The sequence below is a fragment of the Gouania willdenowi genome, chromosome 3 (assembly GCF_900634775.1).
Source record: "Gouania willdenowi chromosome 3, fGouWil2.1, whole genome shotgun sequence".
NCBI lineage: Eukaryota > Metazoa > Chordata > Actinopteri > Blenniiformes > Gobiesocidae > Gouania > Gouania willdenowi.
Genome location: NC_041046.1, coordinates 16944534 through 16962110, shown reverse-complemented (window position 1 = coordinate 16962110; position 17577 = coordinate 16944534). Strand labels below are relative to the sequence as shown.

General features: G+C 41.1%; 1 protein-coding gene across 7 annotated transcripts in view; it reads left to right on the top strand.

Moving 5' to 3' along the window:
- LOC114458020 (protein mono-ADP-ribosyltransferase PARP6) overlaps positions 1-17577 on the top strand; it is a 47951-nt gene continuing 30374 nt past the window's right edge. For 4 of the 7 annotated variants that reach the window (XR_003672985.1, XM_028440288.1, XM_028440275.1 and 1 more), the window contains exons 1-8: positions 1-270; positions 1866-1916; positions 6399-6540; positions 6947-7024; positions 10981-11090; positions 11169-11229; positions 11421-11511; positions 11674-11740. Coding sequence is in view for 6 of the 7 variants with exons in the window: in XM_028440288.1 (XP_028296089.1) it covers positions 6523-6540; positions 6947-7024; positions 10981-11090; positions 11169-11229; positions 11421-11511; positions 11674-11740 (425 nt within the window). In the remaining variant the exon portion in view is untranslated. The remainder of the gene's footprint in view (positions 271-1865; positions 1917-6398; positions 6541-6946; positions 7025-10980; positions 11091-11168; positions 11230-11420; positions 11512-11673; positions 11741-17577) is intronic. The other 3 variants (XM_028440295.1, XM_028440281.1, XM_028440268.1) reach the window with 2 other exon arrangements.

Sequence of the window (17577 nt, the reverse complement as noted above, 5' to 3'; positions counted from 1 at the left end):
GTGTTGTCAGGCAAATTATGAGAAAGGCAGCGAGATCTGCAATAGATAAACACACACACACACACACACACATACACAGACCCAGACCCAGACCCACTAGTAGACTGTGTGTGTTTGTGGCGCACACACCGACTGCAGACAGAAGCATTGGACCGTGTCTTTTGGTCGCTCTGCCATCTTTGTTCTCAGTGCGTTTATTGAATCAGGTGTGCCCTTTAAGAGCGGGAGCAGCTGAGGAAAGGACGACATCCCAGTCTCCATCCTCTGGAGGTAAGTGAACGGACAGACATTAATAAACACGTCTGTCTTTGTGAGGAACATGTTAAAGGAAAACAGGGCCGATGGGGTGTGTAGGAGCGGAGATATGGGCTCGGTTCCCTGGGTTTCTCTGTTGGTATGTGGGAGGATGTTGGAATGGCGGAGGGTGAGATTGTGGAGGCTAAGGTGAGGAAATGGCACAGGAGCAAAAACACAGAGAGACTACTGAGCTCTGTTTATTTATAATAACGATAACATCCACTATGACACCGTGTTGTGAGCATCTATTGTAAATATCCGTTAAATGTAATAACCTTCATAAATGTTTCTCCTGTTTTGTCATGCTAAGATGTCATCATCTAGTCTTTATACACATTCATCTCCAATGTACAAGCTTTCTTTTTGCGTGCTTACATTTTTCTTTGTAATGTGATGAACTTGTGTGTTTTTTTCATTGCCTACTCGTGTATTAGTAAATGTCCAAATTATATTGTATATTGTGTCCTGCAGTGATGATGACATATTTACAGTTGTGAGTTGCTATTTTTAACAATTAATTATCCCCACAAAGGAATTAAAACGTTTTGTTTTATTTTTATCACAGAGGGATTGCCTTGGAAAGGCAAATGTTCTTAAGGATTTTTTTTTTTAAAGTTGCTCCTTTTTTTTTATTATTTAATAGATCAAAGGTATTTTACAATTTCATTATGTAAGATCCCTGAGTTATGTTGTTTAATGTACAGCCTGTATTCAGGGCTGTTACAACAAAAGTTTACCGCATTAGTGTCAAACTCAAGGCCAGGGGGCCAAATCTGGCCATTCAGAGTTTCCGATTCAGCCCGCAGGAGAAAGTGAAAAGCTGGAAGTGCAAACTTGGGCACCAACTGATCCGTATTTGTCCCCTGAACTCAAATTATTTGACACCCCTGGTTTAAGGCACATCACAGCAGGGGCCACACAACTCTTACTGTCTGATCCAAGGGCCGCATTATCAACATTCATGTCAGAATTTAGAATAATGACCGATCTGAGTAATAATATGGGAAATAAAAGGTTTGTGTATTTTTGGAGTCAGAATTTGTGTTTTTGTTGTATGTTTTGATTATTTTTATTGTCATTGTGAATATATTTTTCTAATCTTTTTTTTTCCTCCTCATTTTGTGACAATAATGGTTTGGCTTTATATAGCACTTTTTTCACGAGAGAAAGTGCTTTTCAGAAACCATTATTAATTCACAGCAGTGGTGGTAAGCTGCATTGTAGCCACAGCAGCCCTGGGGCGTACTGACAAAAGTGTGGCTGCCAATTTGTCTCTGACCACCACCAGCATTCATGCACACGATTCATACAGGGCAATGTGGTTAAAGTGCCAGCCCATCTGATTTTGTTGTATATTTTGAATCTATTTTTCTCTCATTTTGTGTTTTGACTTATTTTGTAGTCATGTATTTTGTTGTCCTGTTGTGTTCTTTTATGTTTTACTGCCATTTTATGTGTTTTTGAAGTAATTTAGTGCTATTACTTGGGGCTACCAATTGCTCATGTCTGGTAGAAAAGACAACATTCCTCTTGTTTTGTGAAGCTTGATTCAAATACTTTTTTCACAGAAACCACAACGTTTTGGTGCTCATCTACTGATGAAACAGTCCTTGCTTAAGGTAGGAACACCTCGGAGGTCTGTCAAAACCTTCAAAGAAATGCTTTTTTTTCCCTTCTAAATTGAAGCTTGATGTTGACATATTTCCTCTAAAGGAAAGGCTCTTTGTGGCAGTTACTCTTTACCATAAGATGTAAAAAGTATACAAAAGTAAAATAGACGTTATTCTCAAATCGTTTGGAATATTTATTTGATTGGGACGACATATCAATGAACAATCATATACAAGTTGTAAATGTGCCAGATTATAGTAAAGCTGCTAATTTGCATTTGTAGTCCCAAGGCTGGTCACACAAGTAATACAATGTACAGTATAAAATAATACAAAACACAACATAAAAAAGTTAAAATGAGTGCAGGACTGATTTACCTGAAGATGATGTTTAAGTTGTTTTTTTTTTTTTTTTTTTTAAAGAGTTATAAGTCAGGCATTCTCTTTATTCTCTTTTCTAAACAAGGTTTTCCACTTTTAATCAGTTATATTAAATTACTGGCATTCTAACTTGTATTTTAACAACCAAACTTTAAACGTATTTAACATGTACAGTAAGTCTCGTATTTATTTGCCCAGTTTGAACAAAAAAAAATCAAATATTTATAGACATTCTTTCTAACCACACTTTTAACAAAATCAAATTGTTAAAAGTAAGTTACTTTATACTTTAACTCAGGTGTTTTCAAACAGTTTTAAACCACAGCATTTTTAATGAATGTTGATAACTCTTAAACTACTTATTTAACCAACTACTTTTAACTATCTTATCTTAGCTTATTTGTATTTCCCTTTAACCAAGTGTGGTTTTAACTACACAGTTAACATGGCACCCAAAATAAGCTTAATAGTATCAAACATTCCTTGCATTTTCTTGTTAAGCAATTTGCCAAACTTTACAAATTAATGAACAAGAAATGCATTCAACTTAATGCTAAACAATGTTTAAGTCTTGGGTTTCCTGAACTTTTGAGTGAATCGCCCAAGCAACAGAAGTTTTTAAAGCAGCCCATGGTTATTTATAAGTGCTTACCAACTGTCCATTCAATCATGTAAATTGTCTTTTGCACATCAAAGTTCAAAGTGCAGACCCAAATGCAGGGACGGAGGCGGAGCTCAGGTGCATGAAACCAATATTTCTTGTCTTTTGAGACATGGTCAGACAAGAGGGGATTCGGCACACAGGTGGTCCCAGGGAGGCAGAGGTAATCAAAAACACAAAAAAGGCAAACCAAGAACACAAAGCGAGGGTAAAACAAGAAGAATGTCCAAAAGCAGGGAAAAAACACTTGTTGTAGAATCCAGGAACTGTTGTCATGAAACCAAGCTCAGTAAACAAGTGAGAAACCATAGTAAATGTCCCAGCACTGAACTCCCCATTTATACACAGATCAGTTAGTTCATTGATTGCAGCTGGTGACCGATCACAAGCAGCTGGTGCCCAGCAGGAGAAAGCTGCTGGGAGGGAGGCTAAGAGTTCCTGCCTGCCTTACAAAATAAAACCCCATCCTGACTACGACATTGGAAATGCAATAGATGCATTAATAAGTAAATCTATTAAAAAACACACCTTACCTTACCTTACCTTACCTTACACAAGGAAACAATGAAGACAGTATGTTGCATAATTATGTGTGGAATTTAACAAATGGAGACAGCAACGTTTTACTAATGCTTGCTGCAAATCATGGGAGTGCATGGGGTTCCAGTCCACGGCGTGCCTTGTGATGTTGCTGTCTGGTCTGTTTGATGGTATCTGTTATGGACCGTTGGTTGGTTCTTCTCTATAGTTCTGCTACGTTGGAGATTTTTTTCAGGCCACCTTATTCGGATGATTTGGCAGAGACACTTGTTTATGAACACTTGGGAGTCAGTCTGTTCTCTGAATGTTTTGTCTGTTTCTAAGTCTCTGACCTAAAAATGAAAACTGATTTTACATTTGTCTCGAACGGTCTTGATTTTGTCTTTAAAGAGTAACTAAACCTCTGCTTCCTCCTGATTTGCCGCTCGGAGGGAAATTCAAAAAATGTTTGTGATTATGGGCACAGCTAAGACACTCCCACTCTATACTATAAAATCTCCAAAGAACAATCTATGCTATGTTAACTTGCTACTCATTACTCAATATACCTCTCTATTCATTCTTCTCTCAATCCAACCTACTCACCACAGATTGGAGAGCCCACAGGTGCTAGTTTTAATAAATGGGGCGGGGCAAACCGTCCTTGCTTGTGACGCAAGATGGTCCCAAAACGTCACATGATCTTGTTCTCAGCCAGTAGCAAAAATCAAATGTAATATCCGGGTTTCAACCCATAGAGGGCAGTCGCTCTGACATTTTACAAATAAATATGACAATATGAAATATTTTGACTAAAGTTTTGAGAGTTGGACCAGGATCAATCAAGCAGAAAAAAGTGGTTTTGGGGTTTAGTTACTCTTTAAACTGATGTTCTTGTTCTTCCAAATAGGTCTTAGTGTGACAAAGGCTATTCTTAATGTTGTCTTCATCTTTTCCTCCTTTTTTGTTGACAATGCTTACAAGATACAGTATGTAAAACTGTTTACCTACAACACTTCCTAGTTGGTGATCATTTTTCTGTTAGCTAAGGTGGCAAGAGCTGGATTCTCTCCAGCACACTAGGACGCCTGGACTAACACCTTTCCCATGGAGCCACAATAAAAGAATGCCATTAAAAATGTTGTTTTCATTGGCAGACCTGTAATAGCTCAGTAGCAACTGGTTAATATGGAAATGACCAAAAGCTCTACTTTCAAGGTACACCAGACGCATTATAATCATTAATCTGTCAAGTGTCCACAATATCGATTCACACACACGTTTGCATGGCAGTTTAGTTGACTATTCGCTAGGGGTGTCCTGATCTGATATTGAAATCGGATATCGGTCCGATATCAGCCAAAAAATGAATATCGGATTTTATCGGACTGCATCTAAAATCACTGATACATATTATATTATATTTATTCAATTGTAGAATACTGTAGATATTATGTTGAAGGTTAAAATGTATGTAACCAGTTGGTTAATACTAATTGGGTCAGTTTTTCTCATACCTACTGTTGCTGACTATTGTTCTCTGTTTGAGTAACATCACCTGATCAAGCCTTTTCTAACATTCCACACTACAAAATAAGTCATAAAAGTATGTATGATTCGTGCTGATATCATATCAGATTGTTATCTGTATCGGCCAATACTCAAGGCTGCAATATCGGTATCGTATTGGAAGTGAAAAAGTTGTATCGGGACATCTCTACTATTTGGTCAATCGGTGGTCCCTAACTTTTGGGTCATGGCCTAGTACCACCACAAGCTGTTACAGGGTTGCTTGGCATTTTTATCGTTTTAAAGTTTGGCTTTTCTCCGCAAGCTTTTATTTTGAAACTGAAATGTATGTCACAGTAACTTGTGCTTGTTTATTACAACAAAAATCTAAAAACTGAAGCATTCTAAGCCTTCCAATAGCAATGATTAGATTAAATTATAATTCCATAATAAATGATTCATTACAATTATGACCATTATAAATGCAATCGTAAAAAAAAAAAAAAAAAATGTTGCTGTTGTAATTGTAATTGAGTTCAGATAATTGACTTTGTAATTGTAATTGGCATGAAAATTCTATATACGCTGTCATTTACAATTTAAACGTAAAACTTGGGAACCGTATTATAATGGTATAACTTATACATTTGTAGTTAAGAAGGTTTTAATATGTGTTAATGTCTTTAGGATAATTTTACCATTTAAAACAAATGTGAAATCTTGGGGCTTACTGTCGCCCCCACACCAAAAATATTAAAACAAATATTTTCATGATGAGGAAGCCTAACAAGGTAACCAAGAGATATAAACAAATGACATTATATATTTTAGTGTATTTTTACAGCTGATTTAAGACATGGGTCAAAACCAACCCGTTATCATAACACATGCTAACAGAAAGCTAACACAAGAGGAAGGTTAAGTTTCATGAGATTATTTTTGTCACTCTCGGTAATTGTGATTAATTGAACATTAGTAATTGAGAATGTAATTGTAATTGACTTTCAGGGGAAAAATATAAATTCTAATTTTAGTTGTAATTGAAAAAAACGCTGTAATCGTAATTGATTTGTAATTGAACATGGATAATTGAAGACGTAAATGTAATTGAAAAAATGTAATTAACCCCAACCCTGCCTAGTATCACAATAGCTATGCTGTAATAATAAAAGACAAACAAAGAAATGGAGACGTGCTGAATGTACAGCTCACATCTCCCACACACTCTCTCTTCAGTGATTAATGCCACTCTGAAAGGAGGCAGAGTTGGCTGTTGCTAGGATACATGGCAAGGTGAAGTGCAGACGGTTAAAAGAAAGCAGGCGAGGGAGGGCACCATTTACAAAGCATGGCATCATTGGCAGCCGCCTCGATGTTGTGTGTGCTCTCCCGCTGAATATCTATCTCTCTGTTTTTCAAAGGTTGCGTAATTTCCAGGCGACCGGTCGAAGCTCTGCGGTGTTCTCTTTGTTTTCCTTCAACCTGGAGAAAAAAGCTGCAATGGTTTGCGGTAGTCAAGGACCCAAACCTGTCTGAGAGAGCGCTATGAACAACAGACCAATGGTAAGACAGCAACAGTCCTATTGGAGTAGGCATGGTGTTGTTCTGCTTTCTAATATTCTTACTTATAGTAAGATTTTAACAGTTGTTAGGATACATTATTTTTTTTCTTTCTTTGCATCCATTGTCCTATAAATAGGTTTCATAATTTTAAGATAAAAGGACGATCCTTTTTTCAAACAGACAGCTATTTTTATCAACTCGTCTATTCATCTATTGTTGTTATGAGCTGAGCACGCATTTGAAGGTTAAACTCAGTGAATTTTGAATGTTTTACACAGAAATCCTGCCTCTGCTAAATAAAGTAGCATTTTAAGGCCATTGACTGGATGGCTTAACAGGAAGATGGGAGATAAAAGAGGTTGTATTTTATGCCCTAATGGCCTTTTCCCTCTGTGTGGCCTCACAGGACTTCAAAAGCCAGTGTTGGACAGACGAGGAGTCGGATGGAGAAAACGAATCGGAGCAGTTTTTGTATGGTATTCAGGTACAGGAGACACCATAATGTTTTATGTACTCATCAAGAGTTCTAATCTAATTCATTATGTCACAAAATATATTGTTACAGTGACAGGGTCCCTGCGGATCCTTAAAAAAATCTTAAAAGGCATTAAATTCATGTATTTAAAAAAAAAAGGCCTTAATTGTCATTAAAATGCCTTAAAATAAATCATTGTTTCAAAAGTCTTAATTCCATACATGATAAGTATGATTTTATGATTGTAATTAGTCTCGTTTCAAAATAAATGGTAACATTCATTTTTACAGTTTATTGTAACATCTCACAATCACGACAGCGGAACTAACCACAAAACAGTGACGTGGTTGCAGCGGGACTTTGTGCAGATTCTTGTCATGCTTTTAACAACTTTTAACAACATGGGGAAATGTAAATTTAAAGAAAATTGTTTATCCAACAAAGATTTTTTTTTTTTTTGTATTTTTGTTGTTTTATAGATTTATGGCAATTTTTGTCATCATCCTGTGTGTTTTGAGTGATTTTGGTTATTTTAGTCTGTTTTTTTTTGTCATTTTGTGTATTTTTGTGTGTTTACTTTGGGGGGCCGCCAGTTGCACGTCTGCACTAGACTCTGGAAAAAAAAAATGGACCCTGACTCTATGTAATTAATGTGGCATTGTGTTTACCGTGAAGTTGGTCTTAAATTGAATTTGAAATGACATTAAAAAATGTTAAAAAGCCTGGAATTTATTTAAAGCTGTAGGAACCCTGAGTTAGGACTGCACTTATTGCTCACAATAAGAAAATTGTTTCCACTGGGAGGCAATGGTCCCATCATAATCTAAAAGACTTCTGCTAGGGTTGATTAATACTGAGATAAAATCTGATGAGTCATTGTTGGAGTATTCTTATCTGATTGTCCATAAACAATAGGCTGTCTGAGACATTTTAATTATACTTATTATTGGTGGTAACAGAGTAAATACTGTTTTAAGTGACTTTAACGGTTAAACAAAAACATACTGATATTGAGGACCAAGTAGAAGATTTGGAACGTAATTTTTTTCAAGTACAATGACCACAAAACAATTGGATTATACAGACAGTGGACGTGCACATGTGCAGAAACTGTATTGACTGCGACTGTACAGTGCATGCGTCATCATGACCTTTTTCAAGGAGTTAAAATATTGTGATAATAAAATCATATTGGACCATTTTCACAGAGAAAGTACACACTAATCTTGAATTATACACCTTGCTATATGATCATTTATTACTAACCTAAAAACCAATCCCCAGTAGCTCTTGTCAAATTAAATTCTCAGTACAAATCATAATATGTATCACTTCACCGCTTCACTTCCACTGAAGATCCAATCTGTCACTTCCCTCTTTTTTTATTGTTATCTGCTGAGTCTTAGATTGAAATGTAAATCCAGTCGACAGCGAAGAAGCTCATTCCCTCGCAGTCAGGATACATGAAAGCAGTGTAGTGAAGATAAGGTACCAGAGTGGGATCAGGCAGAGAGAGGAAAATCTGACTTCAAGTCAAGACACCAGAAACGTGCATATCTGAGACAGACTGGGATCTGTTGCTGTCTGTAGTTTTATACAGACATATACTGGGGCTGTTCCACTGGTAACCACAGAACTGAACATAAGCTTTATTAGATATTTTACTTTAAACTGTAGGCTGTGGATTTACTAATTAACCAATAAGGTAAGTCTAAAGTCTGGAACTCAGCTTAGTTGGACAAATAAATACTAGATTGAGTAAACTTTAAAATATCTTAAAACCTTTTAAAATGTTAAAGATTGTTCTGTTATTCTGTGTTTGCATGATTTAATAATTCAAAATTGAAACGTGTAAAAAAGACACTGTCAGCTGAAAATGTGTATATATATATATATATATATATATATATATATATATATATATATATATATATATATAATTATATTATAATTGTGACTGTATGTAGATTTTAATATCTACCTTTTTAATCTGAATATGTAAACTGTGCTGCTGCTGGCATGTCAAAAATACTCAATAATAATTCAATAATTATTAATCAATATTTCAATGAATTATTTTCCGCTCAAAAATAAAGTGACATGCCTGGTATGTTTTGTTTAAATGTGCAAGTTAAAGGAGCATAGGGTAGCAGGATTTGTGAAAAAATGGGTAAAGCAAATTCAGCCATTTTCTTCCAAACACATTAAATAGGTCATAAATGTATTCCTTAAAACATGTAAAAAAGCCATTCAACCATTTATAATATAATTGTGGAGCTAGGCTTCACAACCTATGTTTCAAATTTCTGTGTTCAAGATTTAATGAGCGGGTCAGAAATCATAGCCGCATTACATAATGGTGTGATCATTAGCATAAACCTGACTCTGCTGCTGAAGCACACCAAATTTCCGTGATCTCTAGTGAGTGCAGTTCAGCCCGTAGCCAAAAACAAACCACAAATTCTGACTTGGGGGAATAAAACGCGTCCGCTGGTGCTACATTTTCCATGAAATGAGCAGTTTTTTTGCACCGCAATTGTAAGTTTTACCTCTAGCGGGCGCAGTTCTGACTCAACCCGGGAGAGATGCACATATTCGAACTCGGGCGGAGCGTACCTTTCCGCTGACCTGATTTGAGCACTTTTGGAAAGCGAATGACAGTACACAGAGGCGGTGCCATTTCTGCGCGTGAGCATGGTTCCAGCACCTCTGACACGCCCCTAGCGTTCCAGAGCGTAGAGAAGTGCTTGTTTTTCCATAAGTTTGAGATCTAGTTTTATATACTTAATGATTTTTTTCATCTTTCAAATTTGGTTCAGTGGTCAATGACACATGTTTCTGTGTTGTGACAAACTCATATCACAAATTTATTTCTGCTTTACACAGACCTTAAGTCTTTTAATGCTAATGGGTGATGAAGCGTTTGAAACCAAAGAGAATGAGCCCACACCTCCCAATTGCCTTGAACAGACTTTGTGATGCATTTTGTTCTGCAATTCCGGGGTCGAATTTCCAGCGTGGCCAAGCATACTTGACGTCAAAGGATACTGATGTGCGTTCTCGATGACTTGGAGAGGCGCCCACTCTGCCGTAAATAAAGAAGAAGAAGATAACTGCATGGAGACTGAAAGAAGACAAGCGCGGTGGACCAAACTACGGTTTGGTTCCACGGATGCAATAAACACTCACGTGAACGGCGAGTAAACAAATAACCGTGTCACAGTTGGAGTGCGGATCGGGCAGCATTTTCTCGTCCGAGTCCAACCCGACGGTTAAAACCTAAGTTGTTTTCGTGGTAAGCTCACTTTTATTAACAAACAACTGTTAGTCAGCATCAGATTAACATACGGGTGCTTGCAGAGCACGCTAGAGACCTAGTGGCTCTATTTACATGATTCATGTATCAAAACTAAGGATAATCCATGTTCTTGTGCAGAAAAATAAATGTTTCAATGACTTCATAGCTGTCCTCCTCTGCTCCACGTTTCTGCCTGCAGCGCTGATTCTGCGCTCGCTACTACAGCAGGAATGGAAGAACGCTGTGTGCAAAGGACTATATGTGACCAAACCCGAGAACCAGTGCTAAATATCTGTTCGAACCCGACCCGTCAGGTTCCATCCGGCTTTGATAGGGTATCCATCCTCTAGTCACGTTATCAGCTGCGGTGCTAAACAGTGGATGCACGCCCCCACACCAGTTTGGCTTAAAGCTGCAGTTATTCTAAACAACCTTGATGTCAATATGGAGTCTGATTTGTTGATCCTGCCCTATGCTCCTTTAATAATTCCTGACTTGACGTTAATAGGATATGAATTACTTTTGTATGTGTGTATTTTATTATTATTGACCACTTTGGTGTAAAATGTATCGATGTAGATGTACAATGGAATGATGGGTGCTGGGGAATGTTTGATGGAAGTTAAGAAACCACTGAGAATTGATTCCCTGCTATAACTGTGACCAGTGCTGCTTGTTGCAGGGGAGTTGTGCCGCTGACCTGTACCGCCACCCTCAACTCGACGCAGACATCGAGGCCGTGAAAGACATTTACACCGACAGTGCCGTGTCCGTCAGGTACAACTCTCTCTTAAACTGATCCATGCAACATGTCTGAATGGTATGTTGATCGTGTCTGTTTTTATCTCTGAGCAGAGAGTATGGAACCATCGATGATGTGGACATTGATCTTCACATTAACATCGGTTTCTTAGATGTGAGTCTGCAGTCACTGCAAATGCCTCCTTCGACTCTGCTGCTTAATAGTATTCCAACGTTGACATTTTGCAAAGTTTCACGTCATTTATAATGCAGCATGTGCTCATCATTTATTCATGTGATGAGAAATGACCCTAATTAGAATGCCAACATTATATATTTGTGTGCATGTGTGTGTGTGTGACTCAGGAGGAGGTTGCCACAGCTTGGAAAGTGATCCGAACAGAGCCCATTATTCTGAGACTGCGCTTTTCTCTTTCTCAGTACCTAGACGGACCCGGTGAGTAAAGATGTCAGTGTGAATGTTGGTTTACTGAGAGGGAGTTTAGGTGTTTGTGTCGGTCACCCAGTGTGGGAGGTGAGTACAATGTGTATAGTAGAAGTGGAAGTGTGATAAACAGAGCTTGTGTGTGCTTTGTAATAATCTTATTCATCTTTCCAGAGCCCTCAGTGGAAGTGTTCCAGCCCTCAAATAAAGAAGGCTTCAGTCTCGGCTTGCAACTCAAAAAGTATGTGTTTTGTGACCCATGTCCTATAGTAAATCACACCCCACGCTTAGCCTTTAGCCTGATTTACAATTACAGCAATACAATCAGGCCGATACCAGTAGTGAAAATGTATACTGTATAACAAAAAATGTGTTCAATGTATAACAAATAAACAAAATATGTGCACACAAAAAGGACTTTTTAGGACGATTATATATCTTCAGGCATAAATTATGATGAGCCGCCATTTTGAACAGAATGTGACACACTTTAGTTGATCGACCTGGCCTGTCACTTTATAGAAATGGTGCATTGTGGGAGGTAGAGGCGCAACAGGTGTGTTTACATTGTGGGAAGTGTAGTTTTTCTGTTAGCTTTTGCCGCGAATCAGCTGTGTGTAACCTCTCCTTCACGGTTAAAGGTCACCGTTCTCACCAACTACCTGCTTCATATATACATACCTGTGCCAACTCATCATGCAGAATTAGCAGCAGAAACGAGACATGGCTGTGGGTGTTGGAAATGCACAAATATGGCTAGCAACTGTGATGAAAGCTGCATGAAGGGATATCGAAAGTTACGTGCCTAACTACGGATCTATGAATCCCGGATGGTTGAACACCTATACCAATAGAGTCACCTGTGAATGTTCTCACGAAACCACGGTGATTCCGAGTGACTGAACTCTCTGGTGGTCATCCGGGATCCATAGAACCGTAGTTACGTACGTAACTTTCATTCTATTTCAGGAATCCAGACACATAGTGGATGCTGAGGGATTGACGGCCAAGATCGCTCCCAAAGGAGGCGGCATAGCCACGTTGACCCTGTAGAATCTGGTAGTGCTGGGCGAGGTCCACGAGGATGCAGCACAAACCGCTTCAATGGGTACTCCCTTCAGGGAAGCCCATGAAGTAGATACACTTCTCGTTGAGTGACATCTCACCCTGGATGGTGGAGGGAGAGCACTGGCTGTTTAGGCATGTGTAATGGCATCCACCACCCAGTGGGATAGCCTCTGTTTTTAAAGGGCCCTGCCCTGTGTAGGGCCGCCGTAGCAGACGAACAGCTGCTCGCATCGGCGAATGCTTGATGTAGCGTTAATGCAAGTCTCCAGGGCCTGAACTGGACACAGCAGTTCTGACACCCCTTCTGATGCTGGTACCAAGCGTGCCAACCAGTTTGGCTAATTAACATACGAGGGTGACAATACCTTCGGGAGAAAGGCTATGTTCGGCCACAATGTGACCCCACCCCCTTCAGGGTGCCACCTCAAACATGTGTTTGAGGTTGAGACAATGGCTAAGAGAAATGTGGTTTTCACCGACACCCACTTGAGCTCCACTTGTGCCAAGGGCTCGAAGGGATGTCTACCCAGCGCCTCAAGTACCAGGGGCAGGTCCCATGCCGGGGCCCTCTGAATCTTTGAAGGCCAGAGCCTTAAGGCCCCTTTTAGGAAGAGAGTACCAACCGGTGGAAGCCTACTGTGGCCGAGTCCACCAGGGCATGCCTGCTGGAAATCGCGGCAACAAAGACCTTCAGCGTGGACTGCGAGCGGCCACTGTCCAGGAGGAACTGAAGAAACCCCAGGATAGCAGTCACCGGGCAGTGGATAGGGTCCAGCTGCCTGTCTGAACACCAGGCGGAGAACTACTCTTGAGCTTGTTCTCATATTGCGTTTGGGTAGATGGAGCCAGCGTCTTCAGGATGGTGGCTCTGACAGCATCATTGCAGTCATTCAGCAGTGGCTCGGCCCCTGCAATGGCCAGGCCCATAGTTGGAGACACCCCGGGCCGGGGTGCCAGATCTGATCCCCCAGCTGTGAGAGGAGATCTCTCCTGCTGGGGAGGCGCCACGGCTGACAGCAACAGAGCTTGCACATAAGAGGAAACCCGGTCCTCCTTGGCCACCGAGAAGCCACCAGAAGCAGGTGGTGGCCCTGCTCGGAGACCCTGTGCAGTGTTGGCAGGATCAAGGGCAGAGGGGGAAAAGCGTAGAGCCTCGTGGCCAATGGTGTGCGAGGGCGTCCTGCCCGAGGGGGCTGAAGGTGTCCTTCCAAGAGAACCAAAGGGGGCAGTGGGTTGCCTCCTCCGAGGAGAAGAGGTCTGTCTCTGTTTCCCCTGTTTCACCATCTCGGGGTGAAGCCTCCATTCACCAGGCAGGGGGTCCACTTCGAGAGAGGAAATCCGCCACGTAGTTTTGTTTCCTTTCACTCTCAGGCTGGCCAGCCGGGGAACAGCCCAGCATAAGAGACATTCTGTCACTCGTAGTAACTGCAGTGACCTGGTGCCCCCCTGGTGGTTTATTTGCGCCACTGCTGACATGTTGTGCGACCGGACCAGGACGTGCTTCCTGTTCGTGAAGGGCATAAAATGTTCCAGGGTGAATCGCCTGATGCTGTCCCGGGCCGACCACAGGGCACGCACCGTCCGCTTCTGCCAGACGGTGCCCCACCCCGCCGGGCAAGTGTCCACCGTCACTGTCTCTCTGCGGGACGGAATGGCGACCTGGGCCACACCCCGTGCCAGAAACGACCTCTCTCCCCACAGGGTGAGAGATCCTGTGTAACCTGGCGTCCAGGTGTAGGCTGTTGATCCATATCTGGAAAGGCCGAAGAACCAGCACGCCCAGGGGGATGACCCATAATGCCGCTGAAAGTTTGCCTGCTAGGCGCAGGAACTGAACGCAAGGTAAGGCAAGGCAAGGCAAATTTATTTGTATGGCAAATTTCATTCACAAGGCAACTCAATGTGCTTTACATGATAAAACATTCAATTGTTTAAAACGAATAAGAACATTTAAAATCATCAGTAAAATCAATTCAAATCATCAACAAACACATTACATCAACAACATGACCAAAAATCTCTCTCTCAATCATACCCAGTCGAGAAAAAAAGTGCCTTTAACTTCGATTTAAAAATGTTCACATTGGATGCTGACTTCAGCTCTGCTGGCAGTTTGTTCCACTTCTTTGCAGCATAACAACTAAAAGCAGCATCACTATGTTTACTGTGAACTCTGGGCTCCACTATCTGACCTGTGTCCATAGATCTGAGAGACCTGCTGGGTTCATACCTGACTAACATGTCACTGATGTATTCTGGACCAAACCCATTCACAGATTTATACACCAGCTGCAGAACTTTAAAGTCTCTTCTGAGGCTGACTGGGAGCCAGTGTAAAGAATTTAAAACTGGAGTAATGTGCTCTGACCTCTTTGTTCTGGTTAAGACCCGAGCTGCAGCGTTCTGAACCAGCTGTAGCTGTTTGATTATCTTTTGGGGGATTCCTGTCAGAAGACCATTACAATAGTCCAGTCTGCTGGAGATAAAAGCATGGACCAGTTTCTCCTGATCTTTCTGAGTCATTAAACCTTTCACTCTGGAGATGTTCTTTAGGTGGTAGAAGGCTGTTTTTGTGATAGATTTGTTCTGACTGCTGAATGTAAGATCTGAGTCAATCAGAACACCAAGGTTTTTGACTTGGTTTTTAGCTTTTAAAGATTGAGACTCAAGATAATTGCTGACAGCAGTCCTCTTTTCCTTGTTACCAAAGACAATCACCTCCATCTTGTCATGGTTTAGTTGAAGGAAGTTTTCACTCATCCAGCAGTTTACTTTTTCTAAGCAGTCACACAACACCTCAATGGGACCATAGTCATCTGGGTTTAGTGATAGATATAGTTGTGTGTCATCTGCGTAGCTCTGATAATCAACCTTACAGTTCTGTAAAATTTGTCCTAAAGGAAGCATATAAAGGTATATAAAGGGGTCCAATAACAGAGCCCTGAGGAACCCCACAGGACATTGGTAATCTGTCAGATTCAAAGTTTCCAATGCTTACAAAATAACTTTGCTCCTCCAAGTAGGACGTAAACCATTGCATTACTTTTCCATTTAGTCCATCCCATGTTTGCAATCTGTGCAACAAAATTGTATGATCTACAGTGTCAAATGCAGCACTTAGATCTAATAGAATGAGAACAGATACTTTTCCAGAATCAGTGTTCAACCTTATGTCATTGATCACTTTGATAAGAGCAGTTTCAGTGCTGTGATGAGAATGAAAACCTGACTGAAATTTATCAAATATTTTGTTAAATGTTAAGAATTGACTCAGTTGGTTGAAGACCACCTTCTCAATGATCTTGGCCATGAATGGAAGGTTGCTGATTGGTCTATAGTTAGCCAGTATAGAGGCATCCAGTGTTCTCCTTTTTAACAGAGGTTTCACAGCAGCTACTTTCAGTGACTTTGGTAGTTTCTGCGATTCGCCTTCTTGGGGCACCACTATCAGTTCAGGGTACTGCCCTTTGGACTGTCCCTCTCTCCCCGGGTATTCACTGTGTGGCTGCTGCCCTTGCTCCTCTGCAAGCAGATGGGTTGAAGGTTTTTCCTTACATCGATGATTGGCTGGTCTGTGCGCCCTCCCGCGCTCAGACAGCCAGGGATACAGCCTGGCTTTTGGCCCATGTGGCCAGCCTAGGGATAAGGGTGAACATGAGGAAGAGCTGTCTGAATCCCTCCCAGTAGGTGACATATCTAGGTATCGACATGAATGCGATCACCATGAAGGCAAGTTTGGCAGCTGGATGACATCCTCTCCTCTTGGTCCCAATTCAGTATAGGCAGGACACTACCTATCCCTCAAACTTGTTTAAAACTGTTGTAAAGTCAATTGTCACTGATTTGTGTCAGATAATTAACTGCTCTTTCCAATCAGACAATCCACACAGGAGCGGGCCATGGCGACAGTAGCGCACCGGGAGTGGGAGCGAGGACGCTCCCGTCAACGGGAGATACTGTGCAGCACGCCGACAGCTCTAGCGGGAGCACTGCTGCTGAGCGACGGGCTAACCAGGTTCTAAGCAGCCTATGCCACGAGGAATCCCCCAACAAAGCTGCGGGGCACGTCGTTAGCTTGAGCATGAACACTGGCTGAACGGGAAACCACAGCCTGAGCCGAAACTAAATGGGCTCTAAGCGCCTCGTTTGCATGAGTTGGAGCGCTGCTGCTAACTAACCACTCCTAAAAGAAAACAACAACTGAGGTTGCGATACAGAAAGCGACAGCCGAAGCTGTGAATAACACTGACCGAGGCTGCAATCGCCTCGTTAGCTCGAGTGAGAGCACTGCTGCTAACTAAGGGCTAACCCCGTGCAGGCCAAAACTGCGGCCAAAACAACTTAAAGCGACAGCCGAAGCTGTGAATAACACTGATCAAGGCTGTAATTGTTTCGTTAGCTCAAGTGAGAACACTGCTGCTAACTGAGGGCTAACCCCGTGTAGGCCAAAACTGCGGCCAAAACAACTTAAAGCGACACTGACCGGGGAAAACAAGCCGGTTGTATGATACCGTGCCCCTTGGAGGGCAAACACAGGCTCGCAGCTCCAACCTGTACATTTTCAAGCTACACTGAGACATTCTGTGAAGAAATTCTGTGCGTCTGATTTCACATGTAACTTTGGTGCCCATTAGCTTAGCCCGCAGATATCTCCCATAGCAGCTTGGCTTGAAACGGTCTTCGCATACCACCGGATTTTGCCATTAATGTGTGTATCCTGTACCGATATTATGGAGCTAATTGACAGTGTTGTTAGTTGGCTTTGGGACTCAAAATACATGTTTCTGCAAGGTTTTCTCTTGTTATAGCCACCATTGGCTTCACACTTGGCTATTGTTAAAAACATGTTGACCAACTGTTGCCTAGCAACAGCTAGCAGGAATCAACGAAAGTGCGTCATATCCTGACCAAAATAGGGACTCTTCATCGTTGATGCCTGAAAGTATAAAATTGTTCCAAAAAGTCCTTTTAATGAGTTTTTTTTTTTCTTTTTTTTTTTTTTTTTCTTAA